Here is a 17,494-nt window from a genome sequence, read left to right as displayed (position 1 = left end):
TATTCACAGCAAGGACATTTTTTAAAAACCTAGGAAACTTGATTGATGATAGAAAATGGATTTAAGACCAGGTGTCCCTTCTGTAATGCTGGGAAGAAGGCGGAAAGGACGGACTCCCTAGTTTGGAGGATCGTGATTTGAAAGGATGTGTGCTTCATACTCTATGAGACAAAGACCTAGTAAAAAGAAACTGCTCTTTTTTTTTTAATTTTTATTTTCAGTACATTAAATTGACTCATAAAAACATTCTAAAAATGTACAATTTTTCCTTTTTAACAAAGTATAATAAAACATAAAAACCCCAAAAACAGAATACTTGACATTTACAATTCAAAATCAAATTAGCAGAATATTAAATATTTACAAAACTATATCTTTTAAAAATATTTATAAAGTTACATGCAATTTTGTAGAATTGACATAAAAGAATGGCTCAAAAATGGGAGAATTTTCCTTCATTCCTAAAAAGAAAATACGTCCAATAGAAGCTGTGAAGATTCTTGAGTGTACACGAGGTCTTCAGTTTCAGTACCAAAGCCTGTCTTTGTGCATCTAAGAACTTTACGCATGTGAGGGGCTTCTTAACACCGGGGTGACCTGGCAGGCGCGCCCCTCCATCCAATAACAGTGTAGTAACGTCGACCTTTGGCCTCAACCAGCACAGTACGTAGTTTGCGAGTGTTGATTAAAGATAACTCACTTTGACTCAGAACCTCGGGACTTTTCAGTAATGCAGCCTCTTCAGAACCCATGGCTTTAAATGTCCCCTGCCTCATTCTTCGGGAGTCATCTGCACTTTGGAAAGGACGGCCAACCCACTCAGGTTCCACGGGCCCATCCACTGGGACGGGTGGTCGAGCTGAGCAGGGTCACGGTTTCCCTTACATCCTTTAAGACTTAAACATGTAACGCCATCAGTTATCAGTGTGTAAAACTAGCAAGGCATCAAATAAGCCACCACGGAAGCAGGAAGAGGGACGACGACAGGGAGCGAGGAGGGTGCAACCCACTTCCTGCTCAGCAAGTGCTCGCTAGCAACACTGCAGTAAGTGGATAGACGTAAGCCTCGGTCAGCCTGTGCTCAGACAGGACCGCATTACAGCTGCATAACGTCAGGCAAAGTTACTACCCGCTATGCATCTCCATACGCAGTGTGCAGTGTAAACTAACTAGGTGGACTTCTTGCGATTAAGGACCTAGAATTCTAAATAGTGAATTAAAATACTGAACCTACCAACTACTATATTAACAAGGTGACTCGTGTAATGTTTTGGAGGTTATAAATGATGCTGGTTTTTTAAAATACCCAATCACGTGTCTGCTTTCAAGAAAATAGCTTTGTCTTTATTATTCTAAGCGCTAGCTCCCATTTTCTCAGTGCTCTTTAGCAATTAGAAGTTTTTAACATTTATACACTTTCCAATGTTCAATATTATCATAAAATAAAAATTAGAAAATAAGGTAGAAAATTGAGTGTTCTGCTTTAAAAAAAAAAAAAAGATTAGTGTTTTATCCCAACGTTGTATTCTACTTCAATCTGTACATTCCACTTTCCCCATTCTTGGAGATAAAAAAATGGGGTTAGAAACTTTAAAATATGACAGACTACACAGAGCAAAGTGGCTGGTGCCACACCTACCTGGTTGCCACAGCATTTGGAAACGGAGCCCACAATTTCAGGAAAATAGTTAAGTAGTTGAAAGGGTCAGTCTGATCTGTTGTTTCTAGCTGATGAGGACGTCCTCTGAGGAAATGCCAAATGGTCTTTAGGCTCACTGACTGTGGTTGCTTCTGGAGAGAAATTTCATCAGAGAATACCGCTAGCAAATATTCCCAAGTTCAAGTATGGGATTCACTTGGGAAGAGGTCTCACGGAGCGGCAGCTGAATGCTTTGTGTCCTGGTGTCTCACATTTACGTTTTACCATTCTCATCTCAGAATGGCCTCACTGGAGACGTCACTCTGCACATGCACTTTCAAAGACAGCTGGAAGTTTCTCTAAGACCTCTGATGACTGGAACACAGCCACACAATGTCTGAACTTACTTCCCTCAATTTGAATGTCATACTTCAAATTGAAGTTCGTTTTAATTTTTTGTCGTATTTAACGCTAACCTCTAATATTTATCAAAACAGTTGTAAGGGTAACAACAGACACACTTTCATTCCCCAATACTGACCACTAAAACAAAAAACCTAAATATGATTTTTTTCTTTTGTTATGAGACAGTTTTCAACAATTTCACTGTGTTGAAATAGGATTTATTTAAAATAGTTCTTTGTTTAAAAAACCAAAAATTTTAAAAGTTTGGCTTTCAGCACATATCCAGGCCACTGTAACGGCCCTCAGAAATATTAAAATCGTAAACATCAATGAACACTCTAAGTCTTCCTTAAACATAATATGACAAATTCCAGTCTAGTACTCTTTAAGGCAAAGTTGTGTCAGTTCTCGTAATTTTGACATTTTGTAGTGTTTATAATTTAAGAGATCAATGTAACACTCCCCCAAAATGCTGTTGTAAGCATCATCATTACTTCAAAACTGTATGTAATACTGTGTACCAGGAAGAGAGAGAAGAATACAGAGGTCTGTCAATTCTGCATTGCATAGAAATAAAACTCTACTAAAATAAAACTCTTAAAAACTCTACTAAAAGCCTTTCATAAAAAAATGTAACAACTTTCTGCTTTAGTTTCCATGAAGCAGGAAACGGATCTCAAAATTTGAAGCCTTACATCACAATGCCTCAAATTCTAGGGTATTTTTGATTTACACCAATTTTACATGAGGCTGATTGTCCCATTTTAAGAGTGGTCTGAGTATTGAGATTTTCTTTTTTTAAATAAATATTCAACTGGAAAATCCCTGGGCAAGACCTTACCAATCAATATTTTAATATTGAAGGCTTTAGCATTTAAAACAATATTGTTTGAGCAGAAAATTCCCTTTAGCCTTGAAGCTTTAAGTCCCTAACTTTCGGACCAAAAGCTCTCATTGCAATGGGGTGAAATTGAGAGCTGTGTGGTGGACTTTATTTCCCACCTTGGTAAAACTAGACTTCTGCAGATCTTGTAGCTCTGTCCTGTCAGTGTATTCTCTTTCAGAGTCTTACCACTTTCTATTGTAGTTTTCCAGGTAATTTTTAACGGAACTAACTATTGATACACAGCCTAATACAAAAGAAGTTGACAGGAGAAAATTTCAAATCGTTTGCTCAGAGATTACAGGACTGTATTATTGTTGTTGAAATGTCTGTCTCAAGTGTGAATCCATTAGCAGTGAGCCTTGGGGTCCTTGGGGTCCATGGGAGATAAAAGAACTTGCAAACTTGGCTAAGGATGTGCAGCATCCGTCAGTGCCGCTCACGAGGTGTGCTGCTATCGCGTCTCTGCCAGAGTTCCTTCGTGGTGGAAGACGACAGGACTCAAAGCTCTGAAGGGCTGGGAAGGAAGGTGTCCTCAAAGCTTTGACTACTAGGGATTCTCTGGGACTTGGACCCTTTTAGAAATTAAGTTGTTGCAAGTAGCTATTTCTACTTAATAATGTAGTTTAAATTTATTTGCAGGAAAAAAAAAAAAAAAAAAAGACAACCCTGAAAACTGCTACAAGTGCTTTTAAGGAGGGAAGGAAATACTAAAATCTCTGTTGTGTACTAAATCATGTAGCCTGCTGGTGCGGACTCTAAAAACGGATTCTCTGAGCGTCTTGCACTGACTGGTCTCAGGGAGTTTGTCTCCCAGAACTGCAGAGATTGACATCAGTTTACATTCTTCGGTAGTGCAATCCTTAAAAAGCCCAGAGATTAGTGCCTAACCACTTTAAGAACAAAACAGAACAGAACAGAACAAAACAAAGGCGACATTTTCCCTCACCAGGGGTGTCAAGAGTCCGACTGGTAGAACTCCACTTGGAGAACTCCGACCTTCAGTTCTCGAATCCAACCTCACGTAGCTGCCCTGGAATTACGTGTGAGCCTAGAAGGACCAATTACGGCAATGCTCTTCAGGAGACGGGAGGTCTCTGCATTGCAACCAAGGGTGGAGGTGGCCAATTTTCACCCACAGTGGAGATACCCACTAGGCCAGTCCTGACATCAAGCTCCCGTCTAGGATTTTGGCAATAAAACTGAGTTTGATGCATTCCTACGCTAGGTTTTCTATCCAGTCTAGTAAAGTAAAGCACCTTTGGATTAAAAATATTGAGCTCAACAGCAACTAGACTTCTCAGTTTTGTATTTAATTTTCCTTAGGTCTCCATGGCTTAATAGTGTTCTGTTGCCAGAGAAAAATATCAATCTGTGGAGTCCAGACTTTCTGCTGGAGGGGCATATTTCAACCTAAAAGTACCTAGAGAGGGGGAAAAAAAAGAGATCAAATTTGAATCACCATAGAATTACTGCCATGATCTGTCCAAAGTTATTTCCAGAGTCACTGGTCAAGATGTGGGTGCTGGAAATCTAGACCACCTGTTCTGACCACTCCCAACTCCCCTGGCTCCACCCCACAAACTGGACGTTATCTTAACAAGTTTATCAAATCAGAGAAGGGGTGAAAAAGACTGAAGAGTTCCCAGTCTGTTTCTTCATTCTTTGGGAGCTCAGACAGCACAGAATTGGCCCCCTTCCTTGGGACAGGGCAAGGGAGGCCTGGCCGCCACCACGGGCCTCTGGGCTCGCTGCGTCAGGAGATGCAGCACCACCTCTATCAATGCGGGGAGGGGGGGGGGTGGGTGGGGGTGGGGGTGGGTGCTGCACAGCCCACAGTCACTCCACCTGCTACCAGACCTGATTCCAAGTTGTCTGTAAAGCTCTCCAGGTGACTAAGGGGCACAGGCAGGTCTGGAACAACCCTCAAAAGTCTCCAGAAAGCAAGTGGCTGACTATCCAAGGTCGCACCGTGAGCAGCTGCGGGCTGGGACCAGTTTTCCCAATGCCCAGCCTAATCTTTCCAAGAAAAACAGCAAGAACAAACCTGGTGTGGTAACGACAGCAGACACACACTTGACTAAAGGAGACAAGAAAGAGTAGCAAAGGGGGAAGGAAGAAGATGCAGCACAGGGAGTGAGGACACCACGTAGCCGCCACACAACACCCACGGCCACGGCCACGGCCACTGCCACTCTAGACGGGGGAAGAGAAGCGGGGACAGCGAGTTCCACCTGTAGCGCCTGAACTCACATGCCACGCCCTCGGTTCTCAGTTAAACACCGGCGGTGGCACTACATCACCCAGGCTTGCTCCCCAGTCACGTGGCACAAGATAACAGACCAAGGAGCCACTGGGCCGCAGCCAGCTAGCCACACTCTAAAATGAGGCGCAGGCTGAGATCACAAAGACAGTCTCAGAACCAAAGCAGCCCTTCTGGGGGCTGCACAGCCCATCAGGAGTTTCGTGCTTTTTCAGAGAGCATTTGAAAAACCACTTCTTGCTTGCTTTAAAAAAAAAAAAAGAAAGGAAGTTGACTATTCCTTTCAGAGAAAGGACACGCGTGCCGGGAGCCCTCCGCCTCGGGGGCCTTTACCTTGCCGGTTGGAGTCCATGGACGGCTGCTTGCAGTCCTGAGCGCGGTGACCCGTGGCCCCACAGTTGTAGCACGACAGATGCCCGCTCTTCTTGTGACCGGAGCCGTTGCTACTGCCCACCAAGCCCTGAGCCTGGTAGACACCCGCCGCCCCCATGAAGTTCTGCACGGGCGGGACGGTGAAGGCCGACTGGCCGCCCAGCACGGGCTCGGGGCCCACGCCGCTGCCGTAGGGCGAGTGCACGACCGGGAAGGCACCGCCGCCGTACTGCTGGGCGCCCACATAGCCGCTGCCGCACATGGGGCTGAAGGGCAGGAACGGGAAGGGGAAGACGGACGGCCCCGAGAACGGGTGCTGGAAGTAGTTGGCGTAGCTGACAGTTAGGCCGCTCGAGCCGCAGCTCCCACTGCAGCCGCAGGACGTGCACACGACACAGCCGGGGGGCGGGGCGGGCGCAGGCTGCTGAGGTGCCGCCGGCTGCTGCTGATGGTGGTGGTGGTGGTGGTGGTTCTGGGCCGAGGCGGGGAGGTTCCCGGGGGAGCTGCCGCCGCCGCCACTGCTGCTGTAGAAGCTGCTTTCGGGGACCGAGGAGAGCGCGGGGCTGGAGCTGGGGGCGGGGCAGCTGGGCACGGTGGCCATGTTTGCAAAGGACGTGGCAGGGTGGCTACTGGCAGAGGCAGTGTTGCTGTTTGCGCAGAAGCTGCCCTGCAGGGGGCCCACGGGCACACCGCTCATCGCAGAGAAGGCAGCTTTGGTGTTGGCTGTGTACAGAGCAGTCCGAGGGTTTATTATGGCAGGGGGCACACTTATTTGCACGTTGCCAGAACAGGAGGTTTGCCCAGAGATGGCAGAATCTGCAGGGACAGATGAAGACACCAGAAGTTTGATGGGTGGCCGAGCCACGTGGAAGACGGTGCTGGACGTCCCTGCGGCAGCAGTGCTGGTCTCCACCACCAGGGCTGGCTGCTGTGCCGGCTTCATCACCCTGTCGAGGGCGGACGCGTGGACGACTTTGGTGCGGGGACCAAAGGAGACGGTGGGCGACACAGAGCTGCTCTCGGTGAGTCCAGAAAGGACCTGCACGGGCTGATGGGGGGTGGACGCGGGTAGCACGTCCATCATGGTGCTGCCAAAGCTCTTGTCCACTTTGATGCCGCTTCTTGGTCCAGAGACTTTACTGCGCTCCTCGAGAGACAGCAGCGAGTGCACAGAGGACGAGAGGAGCTTCATGTCCGCGGCCCCCCTTTCCGCCTTGTGCACAGAGTTCAACATCCGGATGGGCGCGATGTGCGAGGCCGCCGTCATCATCTGCGGGGGCAGCGGGTGGTGGCCCGATGGGTTGGAGCCTGCTTCGTTCTGCACGGGGAGGACCTGGGCTGTGGGCCTGGCGGAACTTGAAGTGAAGTGGTTCAGCAGCATCACAGGCTTCTCCTTGTCAGAGCCCTCCAAGTGGATCTCCACACCTAGAGGGGTGGAAACAGCGTCAGCACAGCTTCCCCAGGCCAGGGCGGGGGCAGCAGAGCGCGAGCCACGCGGGGCGTCCTTACGCCTGTCGCTCTCCTCCGCGCTGTCCGAGCTCTCCTCCCGGGCCTGCACGCCCATCGGGCTGGGCGAGGAGCTGGAGCACTCGGAGGAGCTGCCTTCCCGGGCCGTCTGGTGAGGGGGCTGCTCCACCTCCACCCGCAGCGCTGCGGACAAGCGACAGGTGACAGTCCAAAGGCGGCACCGAGGTCCACGAGCCACGGGACACCGACGGGGGCTGTGCCAGCCAGCGTCGACTGCGCCCTCCTCTCCCACCCTCATGCATGCCTATCGTGCTCATCTTCACAGCAATCCCAAGGAGCCAGGTCCCATCCTGTCCCTGTTCGTACAGGGCTGAGGCTCACAAGCTCGCCAGGCGGCAGACGCACACGTGGCCGTGCTCTCAGCCTCCCCAAGCAAACGCTGCAGGACAGGAAAAGGACCCCCAAGCCACCGGGTGCTACAGCAGCCGCCCTCCACAAACAGAGACCTCCGTTTTCTGAGGCCCAGGGACCTAAGACCTTTTCAGTCAAGTAAGCACTGAAAAGATGCACTGACATTTTTTCTTCCTGGTTTACTGTCACTCTTGATGTTTCTAGTGCATGAGGAAAACAGCAGAGCAGCTGTTACCGTGGTCCTCCACCTCCTACCGAGGAGAGGACGGCAGGGAGAAGAGGAGGAAGGCTGGTGGTTTGGCATCGAGGACTTCAGGACGGACCTGCAGGGCAACGGCCTAAAGCCACCTCTCCACACCTGCCATGGTCGGGGGAGAGGTTTTCATCTATTTCGCATACTTCCTACTCTTTCCCTTTCACCAGAGCAGTTTCTGGGTCTAATGCTTTTGCCCAAACCACTTCAGGCGAGTCACCAGTCTCCAGCTTCTAACCCAAACGTCCCTTCTATTTTCCTGTCGCAGGAACTATAAAAGCTAAAATAATGAAAAGTAACTCTTAAGTACGAGAAAATGGAAACGGAAAAGTCCCAATCTGGGGACTTTCGTGGTGGCTCAGTGGTTAAGAATCCACCTGCCAGTGCAGGGGACACGGGTTCAAGCCCTGGTCAGGGAACCAAGATCCCACATGGCGCGGAGCAACTAAGCCCACGCGCCACAACTACTGAGCCCACGAACCTAGAGCCCGTGCTCTGCAACGAGAAAAGCCACCGCAATGAGAAGCCCGCGCACCACAACGAAGAGTGGCTCCCCGCTCGCCGCAACTAGAGAAAGCCCACACGCAGCAACGAAGACCCAACGCAGCCAAAAGTTAAATAAATAAATAAATAAATTAATTAATTTAAAAATAAAATAAACTAAAATAGTGAAAAGTAACTCTAAGCACTAGAAAACAGAAAGGGAAAAGGGGCGTGACCTGTGGCCTGGCCCTCCTCCGAAGGGTCCCGGGTCCAGGCGCGCCCGGCCCCACCCACCTGCAGCATGGCTGCTTCGCACCGGCTGCACAGGCCCCACGTGGCTGGTAGGGGGAACGCGGGCCACTCCGCTGCTGCTGACTGGGGGAGGGGCCGAGGGGTTCAGGCACCGTTTCTCTGACTTCTCCCTGTGCGACAGGAAAGCACACCAACAAGCGAGCGTTCAGTTCTGCTGTAGAGCCTCTCTGTGTTTCACAGTCTCTACTTAAGAAGGGTGATTTCCATCAAAATAATCTCCAGGGTGGAAGATAACGCATTCTGACTTGTCAGATTCACTCTAAAGGGTCCTTCCTAGCAAACCAAAGCCACATTTGTAGAATTTTAAGAGCATTAATTAAGGTTTGATAAGCAATCAGCAGTAATAAGTCCTAGCATCTGTTCCGCATGTTAGAAACTAAAATGAAGACACATTTCATAAACAATCTCACACTCACTTTTCCAGCTCCAGTTGAGTCTTGAGTTTTTTCTTTGCTCCCATGGTGAGGGATTCAAATTTATTTAGATCTTCTTCCGTAAGGCTCAGAAACTTCCACAGAAGAAACAAATTACAAAGTTTGAGAATTAATTAGGATTCTGAAAACAAAGAACTTGGAGTTTAATTTCATAAACGTATTCTACTTCTAGGATATGTGAACAGATCAAACTTAACTAGATAATAAAAGACTGGGGAACACTGTGAAACATTTACTTGCTAAATGACTTGGTGTCCAGGGTCCAAAATATAAGACGCTCATTGTGCATCTGAGGGTCACAGGCTGTGTCCACTGAGCCTTCAGCACAGGCGTCCGAGTGACAGCTGGGTGAAGATTGGGCACCTGGAAGGTCCGTGCTATGTGGGCAGGAGACTGAGACAGTGTTCTGCGTCTCAACTGCTGCAGAGATGCAGCTGGTGGAAGTGTCTCCCCTCCCGGGGCTCTCCCTCCAACAGACAGGAGCAGTCTTCTTTAGTGGCTCTTTTTTCTTGAGATCATGGTCATTTTAGGGACAACAGCAACTTTGTTGGGTAGCCAGCGATCCAGAAAAGTAGATGCCATCCAAACTGAACGGCGACCTAACCCACTGGCCTCATACTAAGAAAAAAGATGATACTTGGTTCTCACAACGGTCCATAACATGATTTGTGATCTTAGCCTTTTCAACTCATACATTACACTAAAACTTTTTAAACTGATCATGACCAAGGTTAGTAAAATCTGTTGTTTTTAAGACTTGTGAATCCTAAACTGAGAGTATTGAAAAGTTACTTAAAACGTGTTCTTTATTAGCAGTAAAAGCTTGATTTCTAGATTCTTCAATTGCAGATTTTTGGACAAACGAAACGTTTGCAGAGATAAAAGGCACCAAGTCACTTCATCCAGCAGGGGGAGCTCAGAGTTCAAACATCACATTCAGGTCCAATTTACTTTTACCGTTGACACTGAAACTTCAGAAATTTTAGAATTTTTTTTTAACGGTGAAAAAATGCTCCTTGTCAAAACTATTGTAAAAGATAACTGCTATGTAGGATTGCTTGAAAGACATAAAATTCATCTATTCCTTTAGCTCTAGGAGCCTACATGAAGGCAGGTAATCAGACAACCCTTTTGCACTGGGCTCTTGTAAAAGGCTATGCTGAGGGGCGTCTAAGAAAGGGGGACGCGGGGCCCACAATTCACTACCTCTACCCACTGAAGGGCTGCTGGAGACACAGCCCTCAGTCACAGACAGTGAGTGTCTCGTTTGGGAAGACCCCAAGCTATCTTAAGAAAGCTGTTTGTTTACAAACAACTGTGATCCAGTTTTTGCTTCAGCTGCAGGTAGCCTCCAAATTCAAATCCATGGCCCCTCCAGCGAGCTCACGGGACTTGTGGGGACGCACATCCGCAGGTGTTAAGGACCAGGTGGTATGACCTCCACGACACACATGCTGCAGAAACCCAACTCAGTTCCTCTAGGAATGAGGTCCAAAGAATGACGGGTTACCTGAGACAAGCAGCACATTCTCCCTGCCTGCTAGTAACAAACGTACCTTCTCCATCGTGAGCTGTTTAAAGACGGGGTAGTACTTGTGCAAACGCAGTTTCCGAAGCCAGTCTAAAATCCCATTTTGCTCCTGGGTCTGCGGGGCCTGCAGGCTGGAAGGCATCAAGATGGCGGGCGAGCTGTCCATCGGGGTCCGGTAGGCCAGAGCTGAGCCTGCACCCCCCGCGTGCGAGCAGTGGGGCAAGGCGGACGCACTGGCCGAGTGCTGCACGTGATGCTGGGCGCCGCCCTGAGAGGACGGGATGCCGGCCACTCCGCACACAGGCCTGCGAGGACAGCAGACAGGTCGTTTTCAAAAGACCACGGCCTCCACCGAGGACCAGCTCCTACAGCCTGGACTGCATCTGCAGCCATGTCCACTGCTGGGGCCAGAGCTACTGCCACCATCACCCTGGGGTGAACATCTGTAGGCGTGGACGTGTGCGTGCACGGACGTGTATGTACCCATCTAGATGCTGCGCTTGAGTACGTGTGTACATATTATGTATATGTACACGTCTGTGTGTCACCACCAGACTTTTGGCTTTGCTGCCTAGTTTCTTTCTGTTGCTTCTATCACAGGATGATACTGATAATCATATATTAAAACTAACTCCAAAATCTTAATATTCAAATTAATTTTTTTTTTTTGAAAAGTAAATTCTAGAAAGCTGGAAGGAGCAAAAGCATCACTCTCTGTCCCTGCCCCTTCCACACGAAACTGCAAACTGACATATTACATGTTTACACACTCCAGGCAGAGGGTGAAGAGAGTCGGCACCTTCAAAGACCTCGTTACCTGACTAGAGCTCACAGAACCGTGTGTGTGTGTGTGCGTGTGTGTGCGCGCGCGTGTACACACCGTCTGTGATGTTAGCCCATTTTAAGGTTGGCTGTCAGTCCAGATGTGCAGGCTGTCTGTCACCCGAGCACTGCCACCATCAGTGTCGGGCCCCGTGCTGGCAGAGGGGCCTCTAGAGCAGCAACTCTGGCCCTTCATGGGCTTAATCACTCCCCAGGAGCTTGTAGAAATGAAGATTCTCAGAAATTTTGGTTTCCTAGACTGTGCAGGGCCCAGAAACTGGCATTTGCAATAAGGGTCTTTGGGAATTCTAATTCCAGGGGCTCAGAGAACCACTTTCTTTTTTTTTTTTTTTGAAGAAATCAAAAAGTGGATTATCTCTATCCAATTCTTCTCTCAATATTATTATTCAAGACTAAGGTCAAGAATGACTTAACTCTAGAAACAACTATTTACACAAAATGAAAAGTAAGCTCTGTAACAAGGCTGACTGGAAATGTGTTGGTTACATGGTAGAAGTCTCACCTTCCAGACACGCCCATCATGGTACCGACTTTAGACAGGGAAGGGTTGCCAGGACCTACAAGTTAAAATAGATATAATTTATTTACAGACCATAAAAATGTTTCTACTTTTATTGAATTACATTTTACAAACTCACTTGGACTTTGAAGCTGTTGGGTGGGAGATGAAGTGCTGAAAAATTTCTTAACATGGTCATTTTTTAATATGTGAGAAGGTAATGAAGCCAAATACCTAGAAATGAAAGAGTGGTTTTATCAGCATTAAAACGTGTTACCAAAAAAGTAAATGGGAGAGAAATTTTAATTTTCAGTTAAGAGATATATATATCAGAGAAAAACTAAACAGAAGTGCCTTAACCTATATTCTTCCTGCTTTATTCAGTTTCATTCTTGGTATGATTCATACTTTTTCCTGGTGCCCCTTTCCTTATTCACACTGTGTTACACTGCATGAATCGAGTCTTTCAGGGCCCACCACCCGGGCAATGAGCACAGCTGGTGCCGTCACAGCTGCTGTGTGGCACTCCGACGTTGGCCCCAGTCCCCGGGGCCCTCTGTGCGCATGTACAAGACCAACGCGCCAGGACGTCATCAAGGGTCCAGAGCCACTGGGCCCAGGAGACTTTTTATTAGGTCCTCATTTTATCCTTTCAACTACAGGACAGAAGCAGATTTTATTTCATAAGACTGTCAAAATTACATTAAATGGTGGCATACACTTTGAAATTCCTTCACTTATATATTCTCAAAATCATGCCTAGATTATTAAGAGGCTTCAAATTCTCCATAACTGATGAAAATCCCTAGAGGCAAACAGGAGACCCGAACCATGCAGACCACATGTCGCCTGAGGGGCCCCTCAGATGACTAGGCAGCTCACGTCTGGCCCCGCCCGGGCCCGCCCACACTGCAAAGGGCCGGCAGTCGCCACAGCGCCGCAGGGGGGAGCAGCAGGGGGGCTGCTCCCCGTGGCCTTGGGTGGGGTGAGGAGCATTAATTACCTCAGGTCCGCTTCCAGATCCATGTGGTTTCGCTCTACATAAAATGAATCTGGGCCAGCTAAGCAAGGAATGAATTTCTCCAAATTTTCTTCAGGACACAGCTGAGATAACTGAAAGACGAAAAGGCACAGGAAGTATGTCAAAATTCATCTTACCGAACCAGAACTCCTCACTGTGGGAAACACTTGGGCAGGTACTGGCTGCTGACACCTGCTGCTATGGTTCTGGGGGCCATCTGGGGTTCTGCGTCCACTTGGGACGCAGAAGGCAACAACCCACCACAACATCAAGAAGAAGATCAACACCCCACACAGCTGTGCCTGCTCTCGAGCCCACCAGAGGGCTGAGCTGCAAGGCCACCATGTGAACCGAATTCCAAGAGGGACCTGCCCCTCTGAGGAGACAGGGCACGTGAACTGTCTCAGCCGTGGCAGAGCACGAGGGAGAGATGGCTGCCATACCAGCAGGTAGAAGAGGTCGGCTGGGATGAACACATCCCCACAGGCTAAGTGTGCGTCAGACAGCAGTCAGCCAGGAGCCCAGACACAGGGGGCCTGTGTCCTCATTCCCGAGCTCCCTTCCACAGGCGGGAGGCTGGAGAGAGTCTGCACAGGTGGCACGGTTGGGGTGGGGGGGGGAGCTGCCCCTGGGGGTGAGGCTGGAAACCCCGTGCCTTTCCCTGCAGCCTGCTCTCAATCCAAAGCAAAACGCCCACAACCCGCTGGGGGAGGGACCAGATTGCTCCTGCTCCCAGAGCTCAAGCAAAACCCCATGTCTCTGGGGGGTGAGGCAGAATGCCTTCATGCCTCTGCAGGAGGAGGAGAAAGTCCTCCCGGCACCAGGTCATGGGCAGAGATACCCTGCTTCTCGGGGAAGATAAAAACAAAACCCCTCTGGCCCCAAGGAAGGGGCAGGAAGCCCTCCTGAGCCGAGTCAGCTGCTGCTGGGGAAGGAAGGGGCAGGGATGCTGAGAAAGGCCCCCCGTGACCCTGTGGCTAGAGCTGAGGCTGCACCAGGAGGATGGGGAGCCGCCCCGACCCTCACCGTACATCCATCACCAGGCAACAAGTAACAGCAGTCTGCCCAGGGAGGGAGGAGTCAACGGAGGAGGGAGACCCCCTCTGTGCCACAGGTGAAGCCAGACCACTCCAGGCTCCTCTCAAGGCTCAAGGGACCAGCAGGCCTCCCTGGAGGAACCTGAGGCCTGTGGTGCAACAGCAAAACCCAAACCCAGCTCTGCTCCTGATGAGATCAACCTGAAGCCCCACCGCTGGTCCGACAGACTCAGCAGCAGGCCCGTTTCCAGGCTCGTTTCTAGACATGACGTCTAACGTTTAGTCAAAAATTATAAGATTAAAAAAGAGGGGGGAATCTATTGTCAAGATAATCATCGGAACCAGACTGGAAAATAACCCAGATGTTGGCACTATCAGACAAGGACTTGAAAATAACCATGCTTAACATACTAAAGGACTTAGTTTAAAAAAATGAACAACATGCATGAACAAGTGGGAAATTTCATCAGAGAGATGGAAACTTTACTAAAAGACGTATCAAACGGAAAAGCTACAGAAAACAAAAGAACAAAAAACCCCAAAACCATGGTACTAGAGATGAAGAATTCAGCTCATCAGCAACCTGGACAGAGCTGAGGAGAAACATAAGTGAACTTGAAGACAGGGTCAAGTACACGTAACTCAAGGCCCAGGAGAAGAGAGAGTGGGGCAGAAGAAATATTTGAAGAGATAATGGACAAGAATTTTCCAAAATTACTGAAAGACAGCAAGGCAGATACCAGGAAGGGCAGAGAACCCAAAGCCAGGTGAATATCAGCCACTGCAAACACCCAGACAAAAGAGTGGCAAGGTCTGCCAGCGTCAGCGGAGTCCAGAGAAGTGCTTTTTCACAAGACAAGAGGATAGGCACAAAGGAGAGGAAATTCAGTGTTCTAAGTGGTGCAGAGGAAACAGGGAACCCCCGGGGAGGATCAATAATCAATCCTAGAAAGCACGGCACTGTGGCATCCTTCAGTGTATGGCAGGCCTAAATAAGAGGCACACTCAAACAACTTCTCCCCAAGCTTCTCAAACAGGATCCATCAACTCGATTTTCTCCTACGGGATTATATCCTTAATTTTATAATCAAATTGCAAGCCACACTTTGGAGACACTTCAGCTATGTTATTCCACACAACAAAGGTGACTACTTCAGCTGCACAACTGTGGCAAAGACAGTGGCTCACTGCTCCGGCACAGGCCAGGCCAGGGGACTTTAGACACGCAGGTGTGTACGTATGTAACACGTGTACATGGGGGTAAAGAGGTAATTCTTTAGTAGTGCAGCTTGTTGTTCAAACGATATTTGTTGAATCAATTTAAAACCAAACAGGTTGTACATCATCTGTATTTCAATTTTAAAAAATAAAAGCAAACAGGAAAATTCAATATGTAAACGGAGTAAGGTGGAAAAAGGTGAAGTGTCTGCCCACTGCCGTGCCACGTGAGCCCCTCCCTCAGCCTCGGCTGAGCACTAACAAACCACCACCAGCCAAACACCCCTTGGGCACCTTCGCACTCGCATCTTTCTGTCCCATCTCGTTCTCCGCAACCGGAAGGAGTGTGGACCGTGGCCCTGAGGACCACTCGCGCTGTCGGAGCACGAATCCCCGGCACTGCACACACTGCACCCACTGAAGGCTGCAACCATGGAAATTACTTGGCAGTCCAGTGGACCGTGGGGAATGAGACCCTTTTAATTTTTGTAAGAGCCCTTAAATCACCTTACCTTTGAAATAAATTCAGTCACTTCAGAGGAAGATTTGGTTACTGATGTTATTGAAGAATCAGACCACAAGACCTTAAAAACAAATAAACAAACAAACCTTAAAAACAGATGCCACATACTTAATTCCCAACACACTTGTCCAGGGATTCGTGGCCGGTACAGGCGCGGTAGTGGGACGAGCCCTAGTGCGCCTCTTGCATGGAGCGTTCATATACCCCTCGGCTTGTTACAGAAAGAATGTTCACGTAACTCAAGTCCATTAAAGCTTAACTTCCTGTTTTGCGCAATTATTCAAAGATCAGTGTATCACTCAAGCGTGGAGCCTAAGGCTGCTCCTCTAGGCGTCAGGAAGACCCTGACGACCCCGACTGCGAGCGTGTGTGTGAGCACGTGATCCTCACGTGGACCTCCTCTGTTCAGGTCAGTCTACTGCAACCGTGGATGCGGAATCAAGAAATTCCCAGAAATGAGCTCGTCCAAACAGTAAGTACTCCACACGTGCTCAGTGTCAGTGCTAGGGGCGTGCTGGCGGGAGGAGGCCGGGTCCCAGCCCTCAGGAATCTGACAGAACTGGGGGGTGACACAGGCCAGGGCAGTCAGTACCAGAAGAGCGGGGGACATCCTCCATCACAGGGGGCGGGGGAAGAATTCAGGGAGAAAACATCAGAAGGGTCTTTCTGGATGTTCTACAAAGCCCGGTGTGTCTCTTTTTCCTTCCTGCACCTACGACAGCAGGCAGTTTTAGTTCACGACTCCACAGACGGACTGTAAGTTCCCCGGGGCAGAGGGCTTTCCTGCCCTGAGGAAAGTGTGAGCTGAACTCAGAAGGCACGAGAAGGACAGAGGGGACACGACGAGACGGGAGGGAAGCCGGGCCCAGAACAAGAAGGGCTAAACCACGAACGAAGACGGTTACCCTAAAATCCAGGAGAAGCGTTGGAGGATTTCAAGTCGGGAAATAAAATGACTGAGTGTATTTTATCACCAATAGGAAAGCACTGTATGTACACTGATTTAGAGAAAACAGAGGTTGGAGACACCAAACAACTCTCACGCTCTCCTCCCACCCCGCACTGGCCTTCATCTTCCGAGAAACAGCCCATGGCGTTTGCTGACGGTCTCTGGGGCCTGAAGGGCTGGCCGCCTCTCCTCTCCTCTCCTCTCCGTTGAAATTCACATGAGTTCCTCTCTGTTCTGGTGGTTGTCACATCACATAACAATTACTAAGGTATGTTTTTCAAGCCCCCACAAAATACAAGCCAATCAAGGAAAGGGACCTCCTCTCTTCTTCATCTCTGAATTCCCTATGCCTCCCAGAATTTATCACGGCAAGTGCTGGCATTTTTGAATGAATGTGCTGTGCCATCCAAGATCTACCTATACTAAAATGAAAGTACCTACACCATTTTTTCTGTCTGAAATAATTAAATCTTTTAACAACACTAAAAAGAAGTTTGGGGGAGAGTGAGCTGCTACCCACATAAAACACCAGTAACATCCATGATTAAAGGTGAGAACTTTCTAGCATTAGATGTATGACCCAAAGTACTGCTGACATGGTGGTTTTCAAAGTAAAATATGCCGCATGTCACGTGGCACGAACGCACCCTAACCCAACTAAAGCATTAAGTCCAATACCCAAATGGTGAGCGCAGCATGGACACACCATTCTATGCTGAAACAGACAACCTGCTTCCCCGACAATTATATATTTTAAATAGGCACAACTATTCTAGGTTGTCTGCTCCTGGTATATTTTTCTTTGACTTCCAAAAGGACTCGCTGCTCCAACCAAGGGCAAGGACTGGAAACCAGCAGGCTTCAGCAGCACTCCGCTCTGCAGGTGACGCAGGTTGGCCTGACCCGGTCCCCTGAGGCAGAGGAGAGGGCGGGCCCCTGGAGGGGCACGGG

At 48.8% G+C, this 17,494-nt stretch overlaps 1 protein-coding gene across 2 annotated transcripts in view; it reads right to left on the bottom strand.

Moving 5' to 3' along the window:
* Positions 1-286: 286 nt before the first annotated feature.
* Positions 287-17,494, bottom strand: part of ZCCHC14 (zinc finger CCHC-type containing 14) — a 59,113-nt gene continuing 41,905 nt past the window's right edge. The window contains exons 4-13 of one of the 2 annotated variants that reach the window (XM_068527516.1): positions 15,584-15,655; positions 12,799-12,908; positions 11,935-12,029; positions 11,799-11,853; positions 10,479-10,758; positions 8,905-8,996; positions 8,471-8,598; positions 7,072-7,212; positions 5,524-6,987; positions 288-4,350 (exon numbers count right to left, since the gene is read on the bottom strand). In XM_068527516.1, coding sequence (XP_068383617.1) covers positions 4,295-4,350; positions 5,524-6,987; positions 7,072-7,212; positions 8,471-8,598; positions 8,905-8,996; positions 10,479-10,758; positions 11,799-11,853; positions 11,935-12,029; positions 12,799-12,908; positions 15,584-15,655 — 2,493 coding nt within the window. In that variant the 3' untranslated portion in view covers positions 288-4,294. Of the gene's footprint in view, positions 4,351-5,523; positions 6,988-7,071; positions 7,213-8,470; positions 8,599-8,904; positions 8,997-10,478; positions 10,759-11,798; positions 11,854-11,934; positions 12,030-12,798; positions 12,909-15,583; positions 15,656-17,494 lie in introns of both variants that reach the window. The other variant, XM_068527517.1, reaches the window with a different exon arrangement.

This window comes from Eschrichtius robustus, chromosome 19, assembly GCF_028021215.1.
Source record: "Eschrichtius robustus isolate mEscRob2 chromosome 19, mEscRob2.pri, whole genome shotgun sequence".
NCBI classification, from domain to species: Eukaryota; Metazoa; Chordata; class Mammalia; order Artiodactyla; family Eschrichtiidae; genus Eschrichtius; species Eschrichtius robustus.
Note: the sequence above shows the minus strand (reverse complement) of the source record. Positions and strands in the feature narration are given on the sequence as shown.